Source organism: Kogia breviceps, chromosome 9, assembly GCF_026419965.1.
Source record: "Kogia breviceps isolate mKogBre1 chromosome 9, mKogBre1 haplotype 1, whole genome shotgun sequence".
NCBI classification, from domain to species: domain Eukaryota; kingdom Metazoa; phylum Chordata; class Mammalia; order Artiodactyla; family Physeteridae; genus Kogia; species Kogia breviceps.
In genome coordinates, this window is record NC_081318.1 from 24,426,570 (window position 1) to 24,442,526 (window position 15,957).

The window sequence follows — 15,957 nt, forward strand, 5'->3', positions numbered from 1 at the left end:
TCCAGCATGCATCTCCAAAAATAATGGAAATTTTCTTACATAACCACAACACCATGACCACATCTAAGAAAATGTATAATAATTTCTTAATCTAAGAAGAGAGACATGAACTCCTTAATTGCATATGTATTTTTTTTTTTTTTTTTTTGCACAACAGCACACAGAGTGGAAATGACCCTTTTTAAATTCTGCTCATCCCTTTATATGTACTCCTGGGGCATGTTTGCTTGCTTCTTCTTGGCTGTAAGTTCCAACTCATCTCAATTTTGTCTCCCTGCAGAGAAATCTCTAGGCTCCTCCTGGGAAGCCTTGGGATGTAGGGAAAGAGAGGGCTATGGGGGGAAAGGGGGAAAGAGGAGATATTTGGAATGGGACATGGGCTCATCCCTCCAAATTCTTTCCTTTTTGAAGAGCAGGGGATGGAATGATGATGCTGCAAAGCAGGGTAGGGGGGCACTGGGGGCATGTTTGTTTACTCCCATCTGTGACAGGTACAAGTGCAGAAGTTGTCCTTCCGGAAGTCTCTTTATCACCAAATACTCTAGAGCTGTGGGACTCAGTAAATAGCCACCGAGCACATGTGGCTGTTAAAGTGTAATTAAAATGAAATTAAAATGAATAATTCAGCTCCTCAGTCACACTAGCTCCAAATCAAATGTCCAGCAGTCACATGTGCCCGGGGTTTCTGTATTGGACAGTAAATTTTATAGAACATTTCCATCAGCACGGTAGGTTCTATGGGACAGCACACCTCTAGAATGAAATTCCGAGGGTAATTTCCGAGGGCAGCCTGCCCCGCCCTGCCTTCTCTCCCCTCAAGCTGGGGACCCTGCTGGACAGACTGCTCAGGGAAATGGACGAGGTTTTGTGGGGTGACAGCATTCACAGTACGGCTGAGAATATGCCCTTCACTTCAGCAACAAAACTGAGCTCAGCAGTGGAAGCAGCTGTCATCTGAGACTCCATGGCTCAGCACCATTCAAGTGGAGGGTAGATGACCACTTTCGGGGAGCAGGGCACACCAGTGTGTGTGTGTGTGTGTGTGTGTGTGTGTGTGTGTGTGTGTGTGTGTGTGTGTGTGTGTGTGTCCCCGGGCACATGCAATGCCTGTGCATCTGAGCGTGTCGATGTATTTATGGAAAGCTGAGGAAGGGGTTCTCCACTAAATGACCCCCAACGTCTTATCTCTGAAGACTATATTCCACTCCACATCTTTGGACTGTTCTTAATGTTCTGCAGGAAAGGAGATGCCCTGGTCTCTAGTGTTTGCAACCTTTTAAAATTGGATTAAAATGTTTACAAAATTCTTTCATATTCTTGAGGAGAAACATACTTACAGAAACTTGATATCATTTTCCTCTATCCAAACAGAATCCCTCTCATGTTCCGGTTTCAGGTTCTCTTATCAGTGGACTTACAAACCAGGCACTGATTATGGGATGATGCAACAGGAGTCAGGCATCATTGGTATTTGAGAAACTTTTAGGAACTGTCTGGATGCTGCTTTATATAATATTGGGTTAACAATGAGAAAAATTTTCCCTTTTCCACTCCCTTTCAATTCTGATTGTGTCAAAGAGAAAATTTTCATTTTGGTCCTACTCTTTAGCCTCTCTGTAACAGTTGCTAATCTACTTTTTGAACAGAGGGAAAGGGAGTCTCTGAGCCTTGGTCAAGGAAGGGAAATCTAACTAAGATTTGAAACATCACTTTGTTTTCATTGTATTTCTTTTCATGGTCACTTTCTATTCGTGGCAAGTGATTCTGGTCTTCCATTTTATGATAGTGATCAAAATATCCCTTTTAAAATAAATGTACTTAAGAGTGTATGTCAAGAAAGACATTAATAGGGTAGACGGTAGGTAAATAAAAGCCAAAGTTATGAAGACAGTGCAAGAATTACAGTCATTTTGGAAACTCTGTTTTGATGGAAAGAGCCTTGGACATTAGGGTCTACTCTAATTGAAGAATTGAGTCAGAGGTCCCAGTCATGGGCAAATCACTTCAGCTCCCTGTAGACAGTGAAGTAGGCAGTGATGGGGAAAGTACCTGTTGTGTCCAACTGATTGGATCAAAGGTAATGATAAGGTGGGATGGTTGGTAAGCTTTGGAGAGAGGGTGGGCTATAGAGGCATAAGCTGTTATGACCATTAATAATCCTTCCTTTGTTCTAAGCCAAAAGAACATCTAGTCATATCTGGTTTCTGAATCCTTCAGGGCAAGGCTGGATCTTCATGGGATCACTGGGAAAAGTCTAGTGGTTCTGGATGCAGAGAATCAATAGAAGAATCGGTTACGATTTGGTCTCCCCTCTTCTGGAGAGAAAGAACTTGGAGTGACTGAGGTCTCAGTCGCCACCCACATCCACACCCCTACTCACAAGTCAGAGGCACACCAGGGTCTTGGGGGTGGCCTTTCGTGATGTATTGTTGCTTGAAACAGGTGTTTTGCTAAACTGGGTAGGAAAAGTTGTGTAACAGATATTCTTCTCATGGATGTTGACTCTGGGGTTCCTGTTCAGTTTAGTGTAGTAGTTTCTCCTGGAGGATTTGGATTTTGGTAGGTGGCATCCCATTGACCTGGGAGGCAAGTGGAAACAGAAACCTTCAGTCGGTGATTTGCTGATCTTTGGCTTTTAGGAAAAACCTAGAGAGATCCTGTGGGAAGAGAGAGAATAAAGTGATTTATTCCATTCTTGATGAGGGATCACAAGGACAGAGGTGAGGTTAGTTTACAGGAAAAGGCAGTAGAAGTGATTTTTAAAAATCCAATGAACGGTGCAAAATTGCATCAGAATTCACAGGGAGACTACAGTCAACAGGTTAGATTTACTAAGAATTCAAACTGGATCAGGGGAGACGTCTGATGGAGTGAGAGTGTGCTAGGTGCCAGGCTGTTTACTAAGCATTTCACTATCATCAGCTCATGTAATACAATAATACCACGAGATAAACACTATATTCCCATTTTACCCACAACAAGCAGACTTTGAGAGGTTCATTTGCCCAACATCAAACAACAAGTTTAACTGATAAACATCGAATTAGAACCCAGTTCTGAGTCCAGAAATGAGCTCTTAACCACTTTGATACACTGTCTACTAGAATGTTAGGCCTGGAAAGCGCCTGAGAAATTTAGTTTGATCCAAATACTTCATGGGATAGATAAAAAAACAGGCCCAGTGGGATTTCACTGTATTTCCCCCAGTTTGCCACAGTTAAAAGGTTTGTGTAGAAAACTGGTAGAAAATGAAGGAAAAGAGTGAATGTACACGGGGATCTCTATCTAGAGGCATATGGTCATTGAACCTTCACACCACTCTATGAAGTAGATATTATCCCCATTTTACAGATAAGGAAACCAAGGCCTAGACATGTTAGAGCAATTTCCCTGGGGTTACAGAACTAGTAAGGACCACACCTTGTTAGTTTTGGTTCCAGGTCTAATACAACATCAAAAGCTATCTCTTTCTGCAACATCCTCATGAGTTCCCAAGCCAGGAAAGCGAGGTCGATTGTGAAGGGACAGGGCTAAGCGCACTGAGGTGCCCTGAAGAGTTGTGAACAGGGAATGATGGAATGGAGGCAGCATCTTAGGAACGTGAACTTGGGGTGGAGAAGATATCGGGTGGGAATGGGCCTGGCGGCAGGGAGTGCTGCAGGGTGGCCCTTGTTGCAGTGTAGGCTCTTGGTGGAAAGCTTGGAACTGCGCAGTGGCGACGGCAGTGAAGAAGGAGCAAGCACTCAAGAGGCACTGTTAAGGAAGTACCTGAGTTTTCAGGGTTTGGTGAGGGGAATGTAAGGGAGGAAGGAGAGATGGTGCCGGGGTCTTGAGCCTGAGAGTTTGCGAGGATGGCGGTGCCCTAGATGGCCGTGGGGAGGGCAGGAAGAGTCACCTTTGAAGGGGAGGGTGAGGAGGGTGATTTGGAGGGGATGGCAAGATGAAGTCAAGTCAACTGTCAATCAGGAAGTTGCAAAGAGATAAGGTTAGACTTCAGGAGAAGGGTCAGGGCTGCAGATAAATATCTGGGTGCCATCAGCACCCCAAGGATCCAGGGGTATAGGGGTAGAAAGTGCATAGGGTGGCAAGAATACCCCCCAAAGTTACCCATCTTCCCTACAAAGGGGGCAAAGCTCCACATCTTAATGAAGAGAGAGCTACACGGGTACGCCTCATCCTGTCCCCTGCAGGCTGGCTGCCAAGCACAAGTGTCAGCGTGACATCATAGTGAGAAACCTAGATCTGACTCCCCACTCCAGCAAGTCTAGGTCTAGAAGCCCTGAGAGAAAAGGCGCAGATTCGCAAGAAATGTGTGGGGTTGATCCAGCTGTCAGACAGAAGTCAGCCTGGGCTGCATTTTGGTCTAACTGTCACCTGCCTCCCCACCCTCCTCTCTTCCTCTCTTGCTGCTTAGCTCCTGCTCCCAGAGCCCCCCGTCCTTACACATTTTACCTTACCTAGAATTCCCAAATACACTCTTCGGTAATGTCTCTGCTGTCTGCCAACAGGGTGCCGCTTCGGTCAGATCGCATGTAGAAGCCATTGGGTGCCAGCACCGTGAGCAAGTTGCTGCCCTGAAGCTCTATACCGAAGTTGAGGGCAAACTTTCCCCAAGGGCGAAAAGTGCCAAAGGATGTTATTGACCAGAAGGATCCACCCTGTGCTGGGGAGGGAAGAGCTCAGGTCGGTGGGCCGTTCTGGAGGAAAGTCTCCCTCAGTACAGCCTCTGAGGAGGCTCCCAGGAGGCACGCCGCCCCTCCTGGACCACCCTACACTGCCTGTGTTGGCAGGTCCCTCTCTAGAGGGCTTCTGTTCTGCCCGCCCCCACTCTGGGGGCCCTGAAGTGTGAAAGCGGACAGAAACTCTGCTTTTCCTTTTATATAAGTAGGCCCTGAGTGGCAGGCCCTGAAGTCTGAGTTGGGGCTAAGGCTGGGTTAGACCATGAACCCAGGGGTGAAGAAGAAGAGCTACTCACCCTGGAAGTGGTAGATGCCCTGGTGGCAGGGCAGCAGGTGAATGCAGTCGGGCTGATCCATATTGCACTGCAGGAGGTCGTGTTCTGACGAGGTGCCCACATACCCATACCGTCCCCTCAAGGCAAGGAAGGGGCGGTTGGCTAATCGAATCCCAAATTCCTCATTTGGGCCTGGAAGAAACAGGAAGAAGTTATCTGGATGGGCTGCCTCTAGGTGCTTTCCCAGATGGAAGCAGGAAGACGGGTACTGATGGCAGAAGGGTGTCATCAATTATCTTAATATTTAGTGAACACCTACTATGTGCCAGGTCTCACGCTAGGTGCTTGTGAAATGTTTGTGAAAGCACTTAGTACAGCGTGGAGGCCAAGAAATTTTAATATTCTTCCTTCCTTTGAGATGTGTGAATCTGTTTAATCCTCAAGATAATCCTGTGAGGCCGGCAGGTTGGCTGTCACCTCCACTGATGAGGGAGACAATGAAACTGAGCCTCAGAGAAGTGGTTTGCCCAAGTGATGATGAAAAGTCAGTGATTCAGCAGATATACAGACCCAAATCTTCTGACTCCAACTCCAGTGGTCTTTCTATCATAACCCCCACTCCCTCTGAAAGCGTCTCTGACTTGGAATAACCTGGCAAGGGCTGCTTCGCTCACCTGGAATGGTGACACTGGCCATCAGCAGGCCATTGGCTGCAATGCCCAAGAAGTGTCCACTGGGAGACTGCAGGATGATCCTGCCACAATTCCAGTGCATACGAAAGAAGGTTTCAGACTCCTGCTGGTGCCCATCAGCCATCACTGTCTTATGGCGCCTCTGGAGAGAATATTGGGAACAGAGAGGGAAGCAAGGACCCAAAATCTCAGCTTTCTTCTCAATATTTTTATTCTTAGACCCTCTTCCCCACATCCCACCCTCTAGCTTTTTTTATTCTCCCAGGGTACACTTATGCCTTCAGATGCTTTTTGGAAAACATGTTGTGACCTCAGCTCTCCCACTTCTCTCGTCTGTGCTGTATCCCAAATGGAGAGAAATGAACCTTGGCCCAGACTCCAAAATCATTTCAAAATGGATCATAGACATAAACGTGAAAGCTAAACTATAACCACAGTTTAACTATAAACATCTAGAAGAAAATGTAGGAGAAATTCTTTGCAACTTTGGGGTAGGCAAGGATTTCCTGGGGCAAGAAAAAAGCACTAACCATTTATAAAATGGAGAAATTGGACTTCATCAAAATTAAAAACTTGCTGCTCAAAAGACACTATTAAGCAAATGAAAAGGTAAGCCACAGATTGGGAGAAAATGTTTACAATACATAAATCTGGCAAAGGACTGACGTTAGAACACACAAAAACCCTTACAACTCAATAATAAGACAACCCAATAACAAATAAACTAAAGATCTGAATAGACACCTCACAAAGAAGATATACAAGCGGCCAATAAGCATATGAAAAGATGCTTGGGGACTTCCCTGGTGGCGCAGTGGTTAAGAATCCGCCTGCAATGCAGGGTACATGGGTTCAAGCCCTGCTCTGGGAAGATCCCACATGCCACAGAGCAACTAAGTCCATGTGCCACAACTACTGAGCCTGCGCTCTAGAGATGCGAGCTGCAACTACTGAGCCCGTGCACTGCAACGAAGAGTAGCCCCCACTCACTGCAACTAGAAAAAGCCTGTACCCAATGCAGCCAAAATTAAAAAATAATAATAAAATAAATTTAAATAAATAAAGGGCAGCCACAAAAAACACTGGAAAAAAAAAGATGTTCGACATTATTAATTATAAGGGAAATGCAAATTAAGGCCACAATAAGATGGCATTACACATTTAATTTTAGAGTGGCTAAAATTAAAAACACAGACAATACCTAGTATTGGAAAGGAGCAATTAGAACTCTCATACATTACAGGTGAGAATGTAAAATAGTACAATCACTTTAGAAAACTGCTTGACATTTTCTTAAGAAGTTAAACACACATTTATCGCATGACCCAATAATTCCACTCTTACGTATTTGCCCAAGATAACTGAAAGCATAGGCCCACAGAAAGGCTTGTACACGAATGTTCGTAGCAACTTTGTTCATAATGGCCCAAACTGGAAACAACTCAAGGTTCATCAACAGGTGAAAGGATAAGCAAATTATGTTTGTGTTTATGAGTAGAGTTATGGAATACTTACTACCCAGCAATAAAAAGGAACGAACTACTGATACATATGACATCATGGACAAATTTCAAAAACATCATGCTGAGTGAAAGAAGCATATATACTGTAATTACTGTATGATTCCATTTATATGAAATTCCAGAGTAAGCAAACCTAATCTATAGTGATAGAATATATACCGGTGGTAGTGGGGAGGGCAAGAGGGAGGGGATATGACTGAAAAGGGGCAAGAGGGGATTTCTGTGGTGATAGAAATATTCTCTAACTTGTGATATGATTGTAGCACGATTGCATACATTTGTCAAAACTTATTGAACACTTAAAATGGGTGCATTTTCTTGTATGTAAATAATGCCTCAATAAAGTTTAAGTTGTTTTTTTTTTTAAAGAGGCCCCATTGAATGAAAGTGGGCCCACTGGATGAAAATGAATGTTTATTGACAAGGATCTCCACACTTTACTTCACCATCTGATCATCTGCCTTGAAGAAGGAAAAAGTATGTCTGGAGAGGGAGAGCTCAGGGCTTAAGGGTTCTCTTACTCAGAAAGTCAAGGTCTCACCTGGGCTAGGTAGCAGCCATTGGCTGAACGAAGCTGCAAGGTGCGGCTCTTGTTGTCACATTCAAACTGGAACAAGGACATTGGGGTTACGTGCTCAGAGGCGGCACATACCTCCACGTCTGCGGAGGAAGAACACATCAGAAGAAGCCTGAGCCTGGCCTCAGCCTCAGTCTCAGCCCCTCCGCCACACTTCATGGCTGGTATTTCTTCTTCTTTCCCTCCTCAGCCTTCATAACCTTCGGTTGGACCATAGCGGCCTGGAGAAGACCCAGGCCACTTTCTCTCCAAGCCCATGCCCCTGGTTTAAAGCCCTTCTCCATGGCAGCAGAGATCCTCTTGGGACCTCGGGATCTTCCTCATCATTAGTTTCAAAAATCCTCACTGATTCCCAAACACACTTTCCTCTTTTCAGCAGCCAGCCCTCCCTCCCTCTATGGTTGTGTTGGGCCCAGCACTTGCCATAGACAACGGAGAGAAACTTCCGAGTGTTGGACCTGAGGCTGACCCAGGTAGGACAGTGCTGTAGGATGAGCCACTCCTCGCCCCGGTGGGGATTGGACCCCAGGCTCAGGAGCAGGCGTGTGCCCTGTGGATACAACATGCCTCCTTCTCCATCACTCAGTGCCACAAGCCCTCCAGGCCGCACTTGCATGTGGAAAGCTGTCTGTGTTGAGCGTTGGGAGACCAGCCGGTCTAAGTGGGACAAGAAGGTGTGTGCAGAGGTCTCCAGGTGGTAGCATCCATCTTGGAAATGCAACAGGAAGCCACATTCCTTCAGGCAGGGAACCAGTGCGTCCACCCAGACTCGGCCCGTGGTGGGGTCAGCCCGGGCATAGCAGTGGTTGAGGGGGCTGTAGAGGATCACGTGGACGTGCAGGGCTGGCCGGGGGGTCCACATGTGGTAAGCTGAGAGGACCCGGGAGGTGCAGAAGACATCCTCGCCATCAGATTCCAGATAACGACCACTGATGATGCACTGGAGGGTCCATTTGCCACTGCGGTGGAAGCGGATCAGGAAGTATCCATGATGGCTTGTCCTTGGCTGGCCATAGCTCAGAGAACCATTCTCCTCGCACAGAAGGTAGAAGCCCTGCAAGCTTCTTAGTCGTACCACAGCCTGTGTGTCATGCTTATTGCTCACTAGGATCTCCCAGGTCTGGAGGCATCGGGAGGGAGAAGAAGGAAATCAGTACTGCCGAGAGACTAGACCGAGGAGCCCTTCAACTATCACCCCTCGCATCACTCCAGCGCCTTCACTGAGGACAACCACCTTCCCTCCACAATGGCCTCCTTGCTGTCCACTCTTCTACCCTCTCACCCAGTGGTAATCTAGAGATCTCAGGGCTCCTCCACCACTGGAGCCACAGGGCTTCTCAAGATCCTAAGAGACGTTCTAGATGCCCACTCCTCCAGATAATGGAGGGTAAAACTCCCTCTCTCTTCCTTGGTTGCTTCCTTAAATACCTAACTTTCCAATAAATGCTTTTGTTTAAGTCTTACTTCCCTCTTTCTCACTGTTGCCCCCAGACAGCACACTCAGCCAACACGTACGCCCCCCAAAACCACCTCTCCACCATGGCAGGAGAAAAGAAAGACCTCTTACAGGCAGGCCTGGGCTCCGGGGATGAGGAGGGGAGCACAGTCGAGATGGAATTTTCTGTTTCAGCTGTGATCAACCTTGTTATAAGCGAGAGGAACTTCCCAATGCCTTGCTCTATAGCACCATCCCGAGAGGTGCCTACATCACTCTCTAAAATGAAGACCAAATCTCTGAGGGCTTCTAGAGTACCCCAGTCTCAAACTATAACCAGATCATAGACTTTGCAGTAACTCCGCTGGTCCAACTTCCCGGATGCCCACAATTCTGCCTTCTAGCCTGGGCCCTCCACCACTCCTTTCTGTGATAACACACCCACTGTGCGGGGATAGAGGGGAGGGAGCAGCCAGAGCAAGACAAGGTAGCAAAGCCAGGGCTGAGGCTTCACCTGATAGCATAGGTTTAGAGAGGGGGAGATGGAACAATGGAGACCTGTGAGCAAAAGCCTGGCTTGCCCTGACAATGGCAGAGGCTAGTAAAGTGATTAGGTTGAAAGTGTATCCACACACACACACACACACACACGCACGGCTTGGGAAAAATGGTTCCAGTGCAGGTTTGCTTTGTTACCTGTCTCCGGCCCAAACCCTTTGCAGCAGCAGTGACAGTATTCTTATATGTCTCAAAAGTGAGGTAGGATCCCGCCCAGCTGATAAGCCCAACCCTTAGGTCCTCGGCCTTGGGTTGTCTTGGCATCCACTCCACTTCATCCATGGGGCCGGCACCACAGGCGATGACTCAGTCTGGCCCAGCCTTCCCCCCAGTGGTGAGGTCCTACAGGCCACAGGGCCCCGAATCAGGCCCTTAGTGCCCACTGGAAGATGTTCCAAGAGGGAACTTCCTAGGCAGAGGCTGGCCTGAGGCCCAGCACCTCTGTGACCCGGGCGCATTGTGACTGTGAGGGTTGCCTCTTATCCCACCACAGAGGAGAAAGGGCACTGGCTCAGCAACACCAATCCACAGCCCAGAGGAAGTGGGTCCAGGGCCACTGGCACTAGTCTCCCCACATCACTCCAGGCATCGAGGTAACTAAGACTGAGAATCAGAACTTCCGCCTGGGCCGACCACCACCTGTGACTTCAGACAAGTCCCTCCCTTTCTTCACTTGTGTTCATTTTAATCATAGGATAGAAATCAACCTCTTTCCTCCCTAGGAAGTGGGTTCTGCCTGGCTCCCTTGGGGCTCAAGTGTTTTTAAGAGTTCAAGAGACCTAAGAAAAATCTATTAACTTCTATGGCCCTTGGGAGGATGAGGCCAAAACATCTCAGAAGGTACTTTTCAGGGAGTGTGAGGAAACCCTAGATAACCAGCAAGGATCAGATAACTCATGCTAATCAGGAAAGGCTGGCTCAGGAGCAGGGTAAGGAGACTGGCCTTGGTGGGGGCACCACAGAGCACCCTTTTCGGTCCCCAGTTGCCCTGCTGCTGGGCAACCAGCCAGGGCTGCCCCTAAGGATATCAGTCCTTCCCTCCCCAAAGAGTCTCTGTTGTCCAATAGCCTCCAGGACCCACTGCCTACTTCTCTAAGTAGCTGGGAGATGGATGGGAAATGGGCGTTAGGTGATTTATAGACCCATGAAGGTAGAGCCTGTTACCGCAGCAAAGGTCCCTTGGAATTGGGGAAGGAAGGGGATTTCCTCCACTGGAGCCCCTAAATACTTCCAATCTCAAGAGTAAAGGAGGAGAAGCTGAGCTAGATGAGGGCAGCGATGTGTGTGCGTGTGCTTGGGGGAATGGGGCTGGCCCTGCAGCCTTAGCTGCTTTGAGCCTCCCCCACATTGTCTCTTTGCAGCCAATAACCCAGCCCCCAACCTCTAGGCTACAGACAACACCGTGTACAAACCACAGCAAATTTATTACTCAATATCCAGTGCCACATCATAGCACCACCCGGAGCCCTCACCTTCCCTCCCCACCTGGCCCCAAGGGTACACCCGAAACGGAAGAAACAAAAGTAAACCCAGATCCCTGCTCCTCCTCTGGCAGAAGGGACCTTGGCCCCGGAAGCCCCCTTCCACAGGTCCCAGAAGGCAGGAGAGCGGAGCCCTCCGTGCCCAGAGAGCGGGGCCCCAGGCTCCAACAACAGAGACAACATGCAGGCAGGAGCAGAGGCCAGTGTCTGCGGGGGAGGAGGAGTTGGGGGGAAGGGCATTGCCTGAGGAGTCCGGGAGTCTGGTCATCCCGGGATGCACGCGGGAGCTTCTGGGCAGCAGGGGCCGGCCCCTGGTTGGTTAGCGCTTCGACAGCTCATGGGACAGCCAGTCCAGCCCATCATACAAACCCGTGCCTTGGGTGGCACAGGTGGCCTGGACGTACCACTGTGGGGAGAAGGACAGAAAGAGGTCAGTAGCAGGCAAGAAAAGGAGATGCCTTTATTTCCTGCCTGGGCTTGGGGCCCCTTTGGGAGAGGCAGGCCCTCACCGTGCGGCTGCGCAAGTGCTGTAACCCCAGCTTGTCGGTCAGCTCGCTCACGGGCATGGCGTTGGGCATGTCCTGCTTGTTGGCAAACACCAGCAGCACCGCATCCCGCAGCTCATCCTCCTGTAGCTGGGAGAGGCGAAGGGCGTGGAATCAGCTGTGTCCGGGAGCCCCCATCTTTACCTTCTAGCATATTTGTGAGAAGAATAGACTATTGCGTCGTCTACTGCTGAACCCAAGACAGAGTTACAAACTAGCTTGAGGCCATTTTGGCCTGAAGTTCAGAAAGGGTCTTTTTCTAATCTGACTCCTTGCCCTAGTCAAAATGACAAAATTTCCAAATGGAAACATAAGAGCGTAAGACGATGCTTCTCTCCGCCACGTAGAACTGCCCCCTCCCCACCAACTTCTCAGAGTCAGTTGTGAAGACAGGAGAGAATGCAAGGAAAAAGTAAGTCCTATACCTTTTACCTGACCCCAATTCAAAACAGGGTGAGCTACTTCTTGTGACTGTGTCCACAAAGAGAATCACATATTCAAGGCCTGGGAGGCATTTCCTGACTCTCACACCAGCACAGAGATCTCTCTGTCCCAGGGCTCTGGGTGCTCACCATCTTCTGGAGTTCATCAGCAGATTCCTGGACCCGCTCTCTGTCATTACTGTCCACCACGAAGATGAGGCCCTGGGTGGGAAGCAAGAAAGGAAGGAGGAGCAATCACTCGAGCCTGGGACATATACACCCTAGTCTGGCTCTTTCTCTCTTCTGCCCACATCTAACTGTGTCTGAACCCTTTTCATCTAGTAAACTTCCACTATGGTTTTGCAGATGTCCTCGCACAAACTGGAGACACCCAGCAAAGGATACAGCCTCTGCCCTCAGGCAAGCAGTCTAGCTAAAAGATGTGCAAGGGAACAGGGAAAGACATGTGATGAGAGCTAAATCAGGGAGTGTGGATTCAGAATTCTGCTTCTCAGGAGAAGCTTACGGTGGCTAAGTCTCAGAAGTCTGAGGCCAGTTCTGAAGGATGAGGAGAGAGGCTAGCCTACAAATGAGGGTATAAGGAAGTAAGGGTTTTTTCCTGGCCTGGGCCAACATCTCAGTCTTTCTAACCTTAACCCTCTTCCCCTGGGGTTGGGGAGCCCCAACCTGAGTGTTCTGGAAGTAGTGCCGCCACAGAGGCCGAATCTTGTCCTGGCCTCCCACGTCCCACACTGTGAAACAGATGTTCTTGTATTCCACTGTTTCCACGTTGAAGCCTGCAGATAATTGGTAAAAATATGAGGAAAAAATCCTGAAAGGAAGGAACTCACTAAAACTAGGTGGATTAAGCAGGGATATAAAACTAGAAGGCAACGATCAAGGCTCAGGGAAAAAGAACCCCAGAGGACCAGCTAGCCCACAGATGGGGCCGGGCTAGGTCACATCCATCCCGCCTCATCTTGCACGTAAAGATACCCTGACCCACTTCTCAGGTAGCAGTATCTTATGTCAGGGTCAGCTCCCTGCACAGAAATAAGGGCCTGGGGCAGAATGCAGAGCAGATCCTCAGAAGGGCCGCCGCCGCGCTCCCGCTCCTCCCGGTCTCGCCTCCGGACTCACCTATGGTGGGGATGGTGGTGACAATCTCCCCCAACTTCAGTTTGTACAGGATTGTGGTCTTGCCAGCTGCATCCAAGCCAACTGCAACGGAGGGGGCACGGGAATGGAGATGGGAGCGAGGGAGCCCCCTAGAGCCCAGGGAAGGGGAGAGGCCAGGACAGCTGACGGTGACGGGGGCGGAGAGCCCGAGCGCCTCCAGGTGCGCGCTGTTATCTACCTTCGGGGCCTTGAGTGCAGTAGGGTGGGGAGCGCCAACTCCTGCCCCCAAAGCGGGGGAGGGGCGGCAGAGGATTGAGGGGAAAGAGGCGCAAGAGAAAGGCCGCGCTCCTTTTAAAAGTCGTCTCCAAGGGCGGAATCCTCCCTTCTTACCAGCCGGGCTGGGGCGAAAGGAGCTTCACCCTACCCAGGCCCGCAGCTCTCAGTCTCAGGCCCCGGGGACAGTGCTGCAGACCTCGACCCACCCGAGAGTAGCGGCCCCAGAGGGTTAGGAGGTGGATGACTCGGGGTCAGAGACCGGGGTGAGCTGGGCTGGAGGGACGCGGGGGCGAGAGGGCTGCGCGGGGGCTGGCGCTCCAGTCCGGGCCGCGCGCTTGATCTGCCTCACCCATGAGGATCCGCATCTGCTTCTTCCCAAAGATCCGCGAAAAGAGCGCGGACACGGTGAGGCCCATGGCGGGGCCCGGGGGAGGGGGCGCGGGCACGGACGCGGGGTGCGGGCTGGAACCGGCCGCTGGGGGATGGGGCCCAGCAGCAGCAGAAGGAGGAGGCGCCGCCGCGGCCTCCGCGCGTCCCGGCCGGCCCTACGTCACCTCGGGCCGTCCCCCGCCCTGGCCCCGCCCCCAGGCACGCCCCCGCCCCGCCTCCAGACCGTGGCTCCGGAAGACCCTGAAGTTGAGCGAGCCTCCGCATCCTCCACGGGTCTCGCGCCAGCTTTAAAGATGGAAAGGGCCTGGGTCTCCCCCAGTTCCTAGCGCGCCTGTCAGGTCTATGGCGCTGAACCGGCAACCCGGACAGGGCCGAGGAAAGCCTACAACGCTTCATGACGGCCCTCCACCCCCATCTTCAGTGGCCGGTCGCTGGGCCTTGGTTTGTTGCGTCCAACCCACTCTGGGCTCCGGTTTAGCTCTTGGTAACCTCCAGCCTCCTCCCCGGGGGAGAGGAAGTTCTGTGCAAGTGTCTTAATCCTCCCTTTTGTCCTCCCAGCTCCCAGCGAGGGACTCTGAACGTAGCAGGTGGTTCAGTGACCGTAGAATCTTGAGAGGAGTACGCCAGAGGTGGAAGAAGATGCACTTCATGGTTCCTTAAAACGCCACCTTCATAGATCCCCAATTAGCAGAAACAGTGGAAGATCCCCAGTTCTGGCGGCGGGCTCCTAGACCCTACTCCTGTATACTGGAGAACTCTGCCTTCGCCTTGATGGCCCTGGAAACAATGCCTTTCAGTCGAAGAGGGCAGCCTTTCTAAAGTTCTCTCCTCACTCTGCCACAGACCTGGGAACTTGGATTTTCAGTGCACAGCTATCTAGAATTTTGTGAGGCTCTTGCTAAAGAGCTTCATAAGTTATTTCCCCACTCATCTTAGCATCTGAGGCGAAATAGCAAGATATGAATTAATTTAAATTTCTTCTATGGCAGAGACTGGGTCAATGCCAGGCACCTAATATATGCTTAACAAATGCTGGCTGGGTTGAATGGACTAATTGGTTGCTCAGTGGAGCAAGGGCAGGCGTTTTGCCTATTCTGGATTTGCAGTGGGCTTCTAGGATCAGTTGCTTATGGACTGGATATGGTGAAGTGAGCTGGGAATCAGAGAAAGTTCCTTCCTCCCTCCCTCCTTCCCCCCTCCCTTCCACAAATATTTACTGAGTACCCACTTTGTGCCATTGTTCCAGGCCTCAGTTCAATTCTCAGTTCTGCCTTTTTTTGGGGTGGGGGCTTGACTTCAACAATACTCACAACCTATCAGTTTTTCATCTATAAAGGGAGACTAATATCTGTCCTGTCTCATGAGGTTATGGTGAAGATTAAAATGATAAGATAATGTATCTGAATGTTTTGTGTGATGCAGATGATGTTATCTGGGTCACCAAGAATCTGGGTTTGAACAGACTTCTAGTGTCTGCCCCATCCTGACCCTCAGTCTGTAAAGAGAACAGACTCTGGGCACCAGGTATGAGTGAATACATGACTTTTTTACTCTTCAGTCCTAGACTTGCATTCTTAAGAAGGTTTTTACAATGTTGAAGAGCACATTTAAAAGAGTTCCAATATAATAACACAACTAGTGGTGACCAAGTCATCTTTAGCTCTTTCAACTAGGCTTTTTCTTTCTTTCTTTTTTTTTTTTTTGTGGTACGCGGGCCTCTCACTGCTGTGGCCTCTCCCGTTGCGGAGCACAGGCTCTGGACGCGCAGGCTCAGCGGCTATGGCTCACGGGCTTAGTTGCTCCGCGGCATGTGGGATCTTCCCAGACCGGGGCATGAACCCGTGTCCCCTACATCGGCAGGCGGACTCTCAACCACTGCGCCACCAGGGAAGCCCCAACTATCCTTTTTCTTTCCATCCCTGTTGTCACTGCTCTATTTCACTGCCATCTGATCCCCATGAATGAAAATGGCCTTCTGCACCTTG

The 15,957-nt window shown here is 49.9% G+C and overlaps 2 protein-coding genes across 2 annotated transcripts; both read right to left on the reverse strand.

Annotated features, from left to right (window-relative positions):
• Positions 1–2,590: 2,590 nt before the first annotated feature.
• FSCN3 (fascin actin-bundling protein 3) lies at positions 2,591–10,021 on the reverse strand. The gene is made up of 7 exons (XM_067041658.1): positions 9,878–10,021; positions 8,170–8,866; positions 7,711–7,829; positions 5,629–5,788; positions 4,976–5,146; positions 4,458–4,663; positions 2,591–2,657 (listed from the first exon to the last, which is right to left on the reverse strand). Exons 1-6 carry the CDS (start codon positions 10,019–10,021, stop codon positions 4,458–4,460), a joined length of 1,497 nt encoding a protein of 498 aa, XP_066897759.1. The 3' UTR covers positions 2,591–2,657.
• A 1,123-nt stretch (positions 10,022–11,144) lies between these two features.
• On the reverse strand, positions 11,145–14,156 carry ARF5 (ADP ribosylation factor 5). Its single transcript, XM_059074225.2, has 6 exons — positions 13,932–14,156; positions 13,328–13,408; positions 12,875–12,984; positions 12,338–12,409; positions 11,730–11,855; positions 11,145–11,626 (listed from the first exon to the last, which is right to left on the reverse strand). The coding sequence occupies exons 1-6, from the start codon at positions 13,996–13,998 to the stop codon at positions 11,540–11,542; spliced, it is 543 nt and encodes a 180-aa protein (XP_058930208.1). The 5' UTR covers positions 13,999–14,156; the 3' UTR covers positions 11,145–11,539.
• Between the last annotated feature and the right edge of the window lie 1,801 nt (positions 14,157–15,957).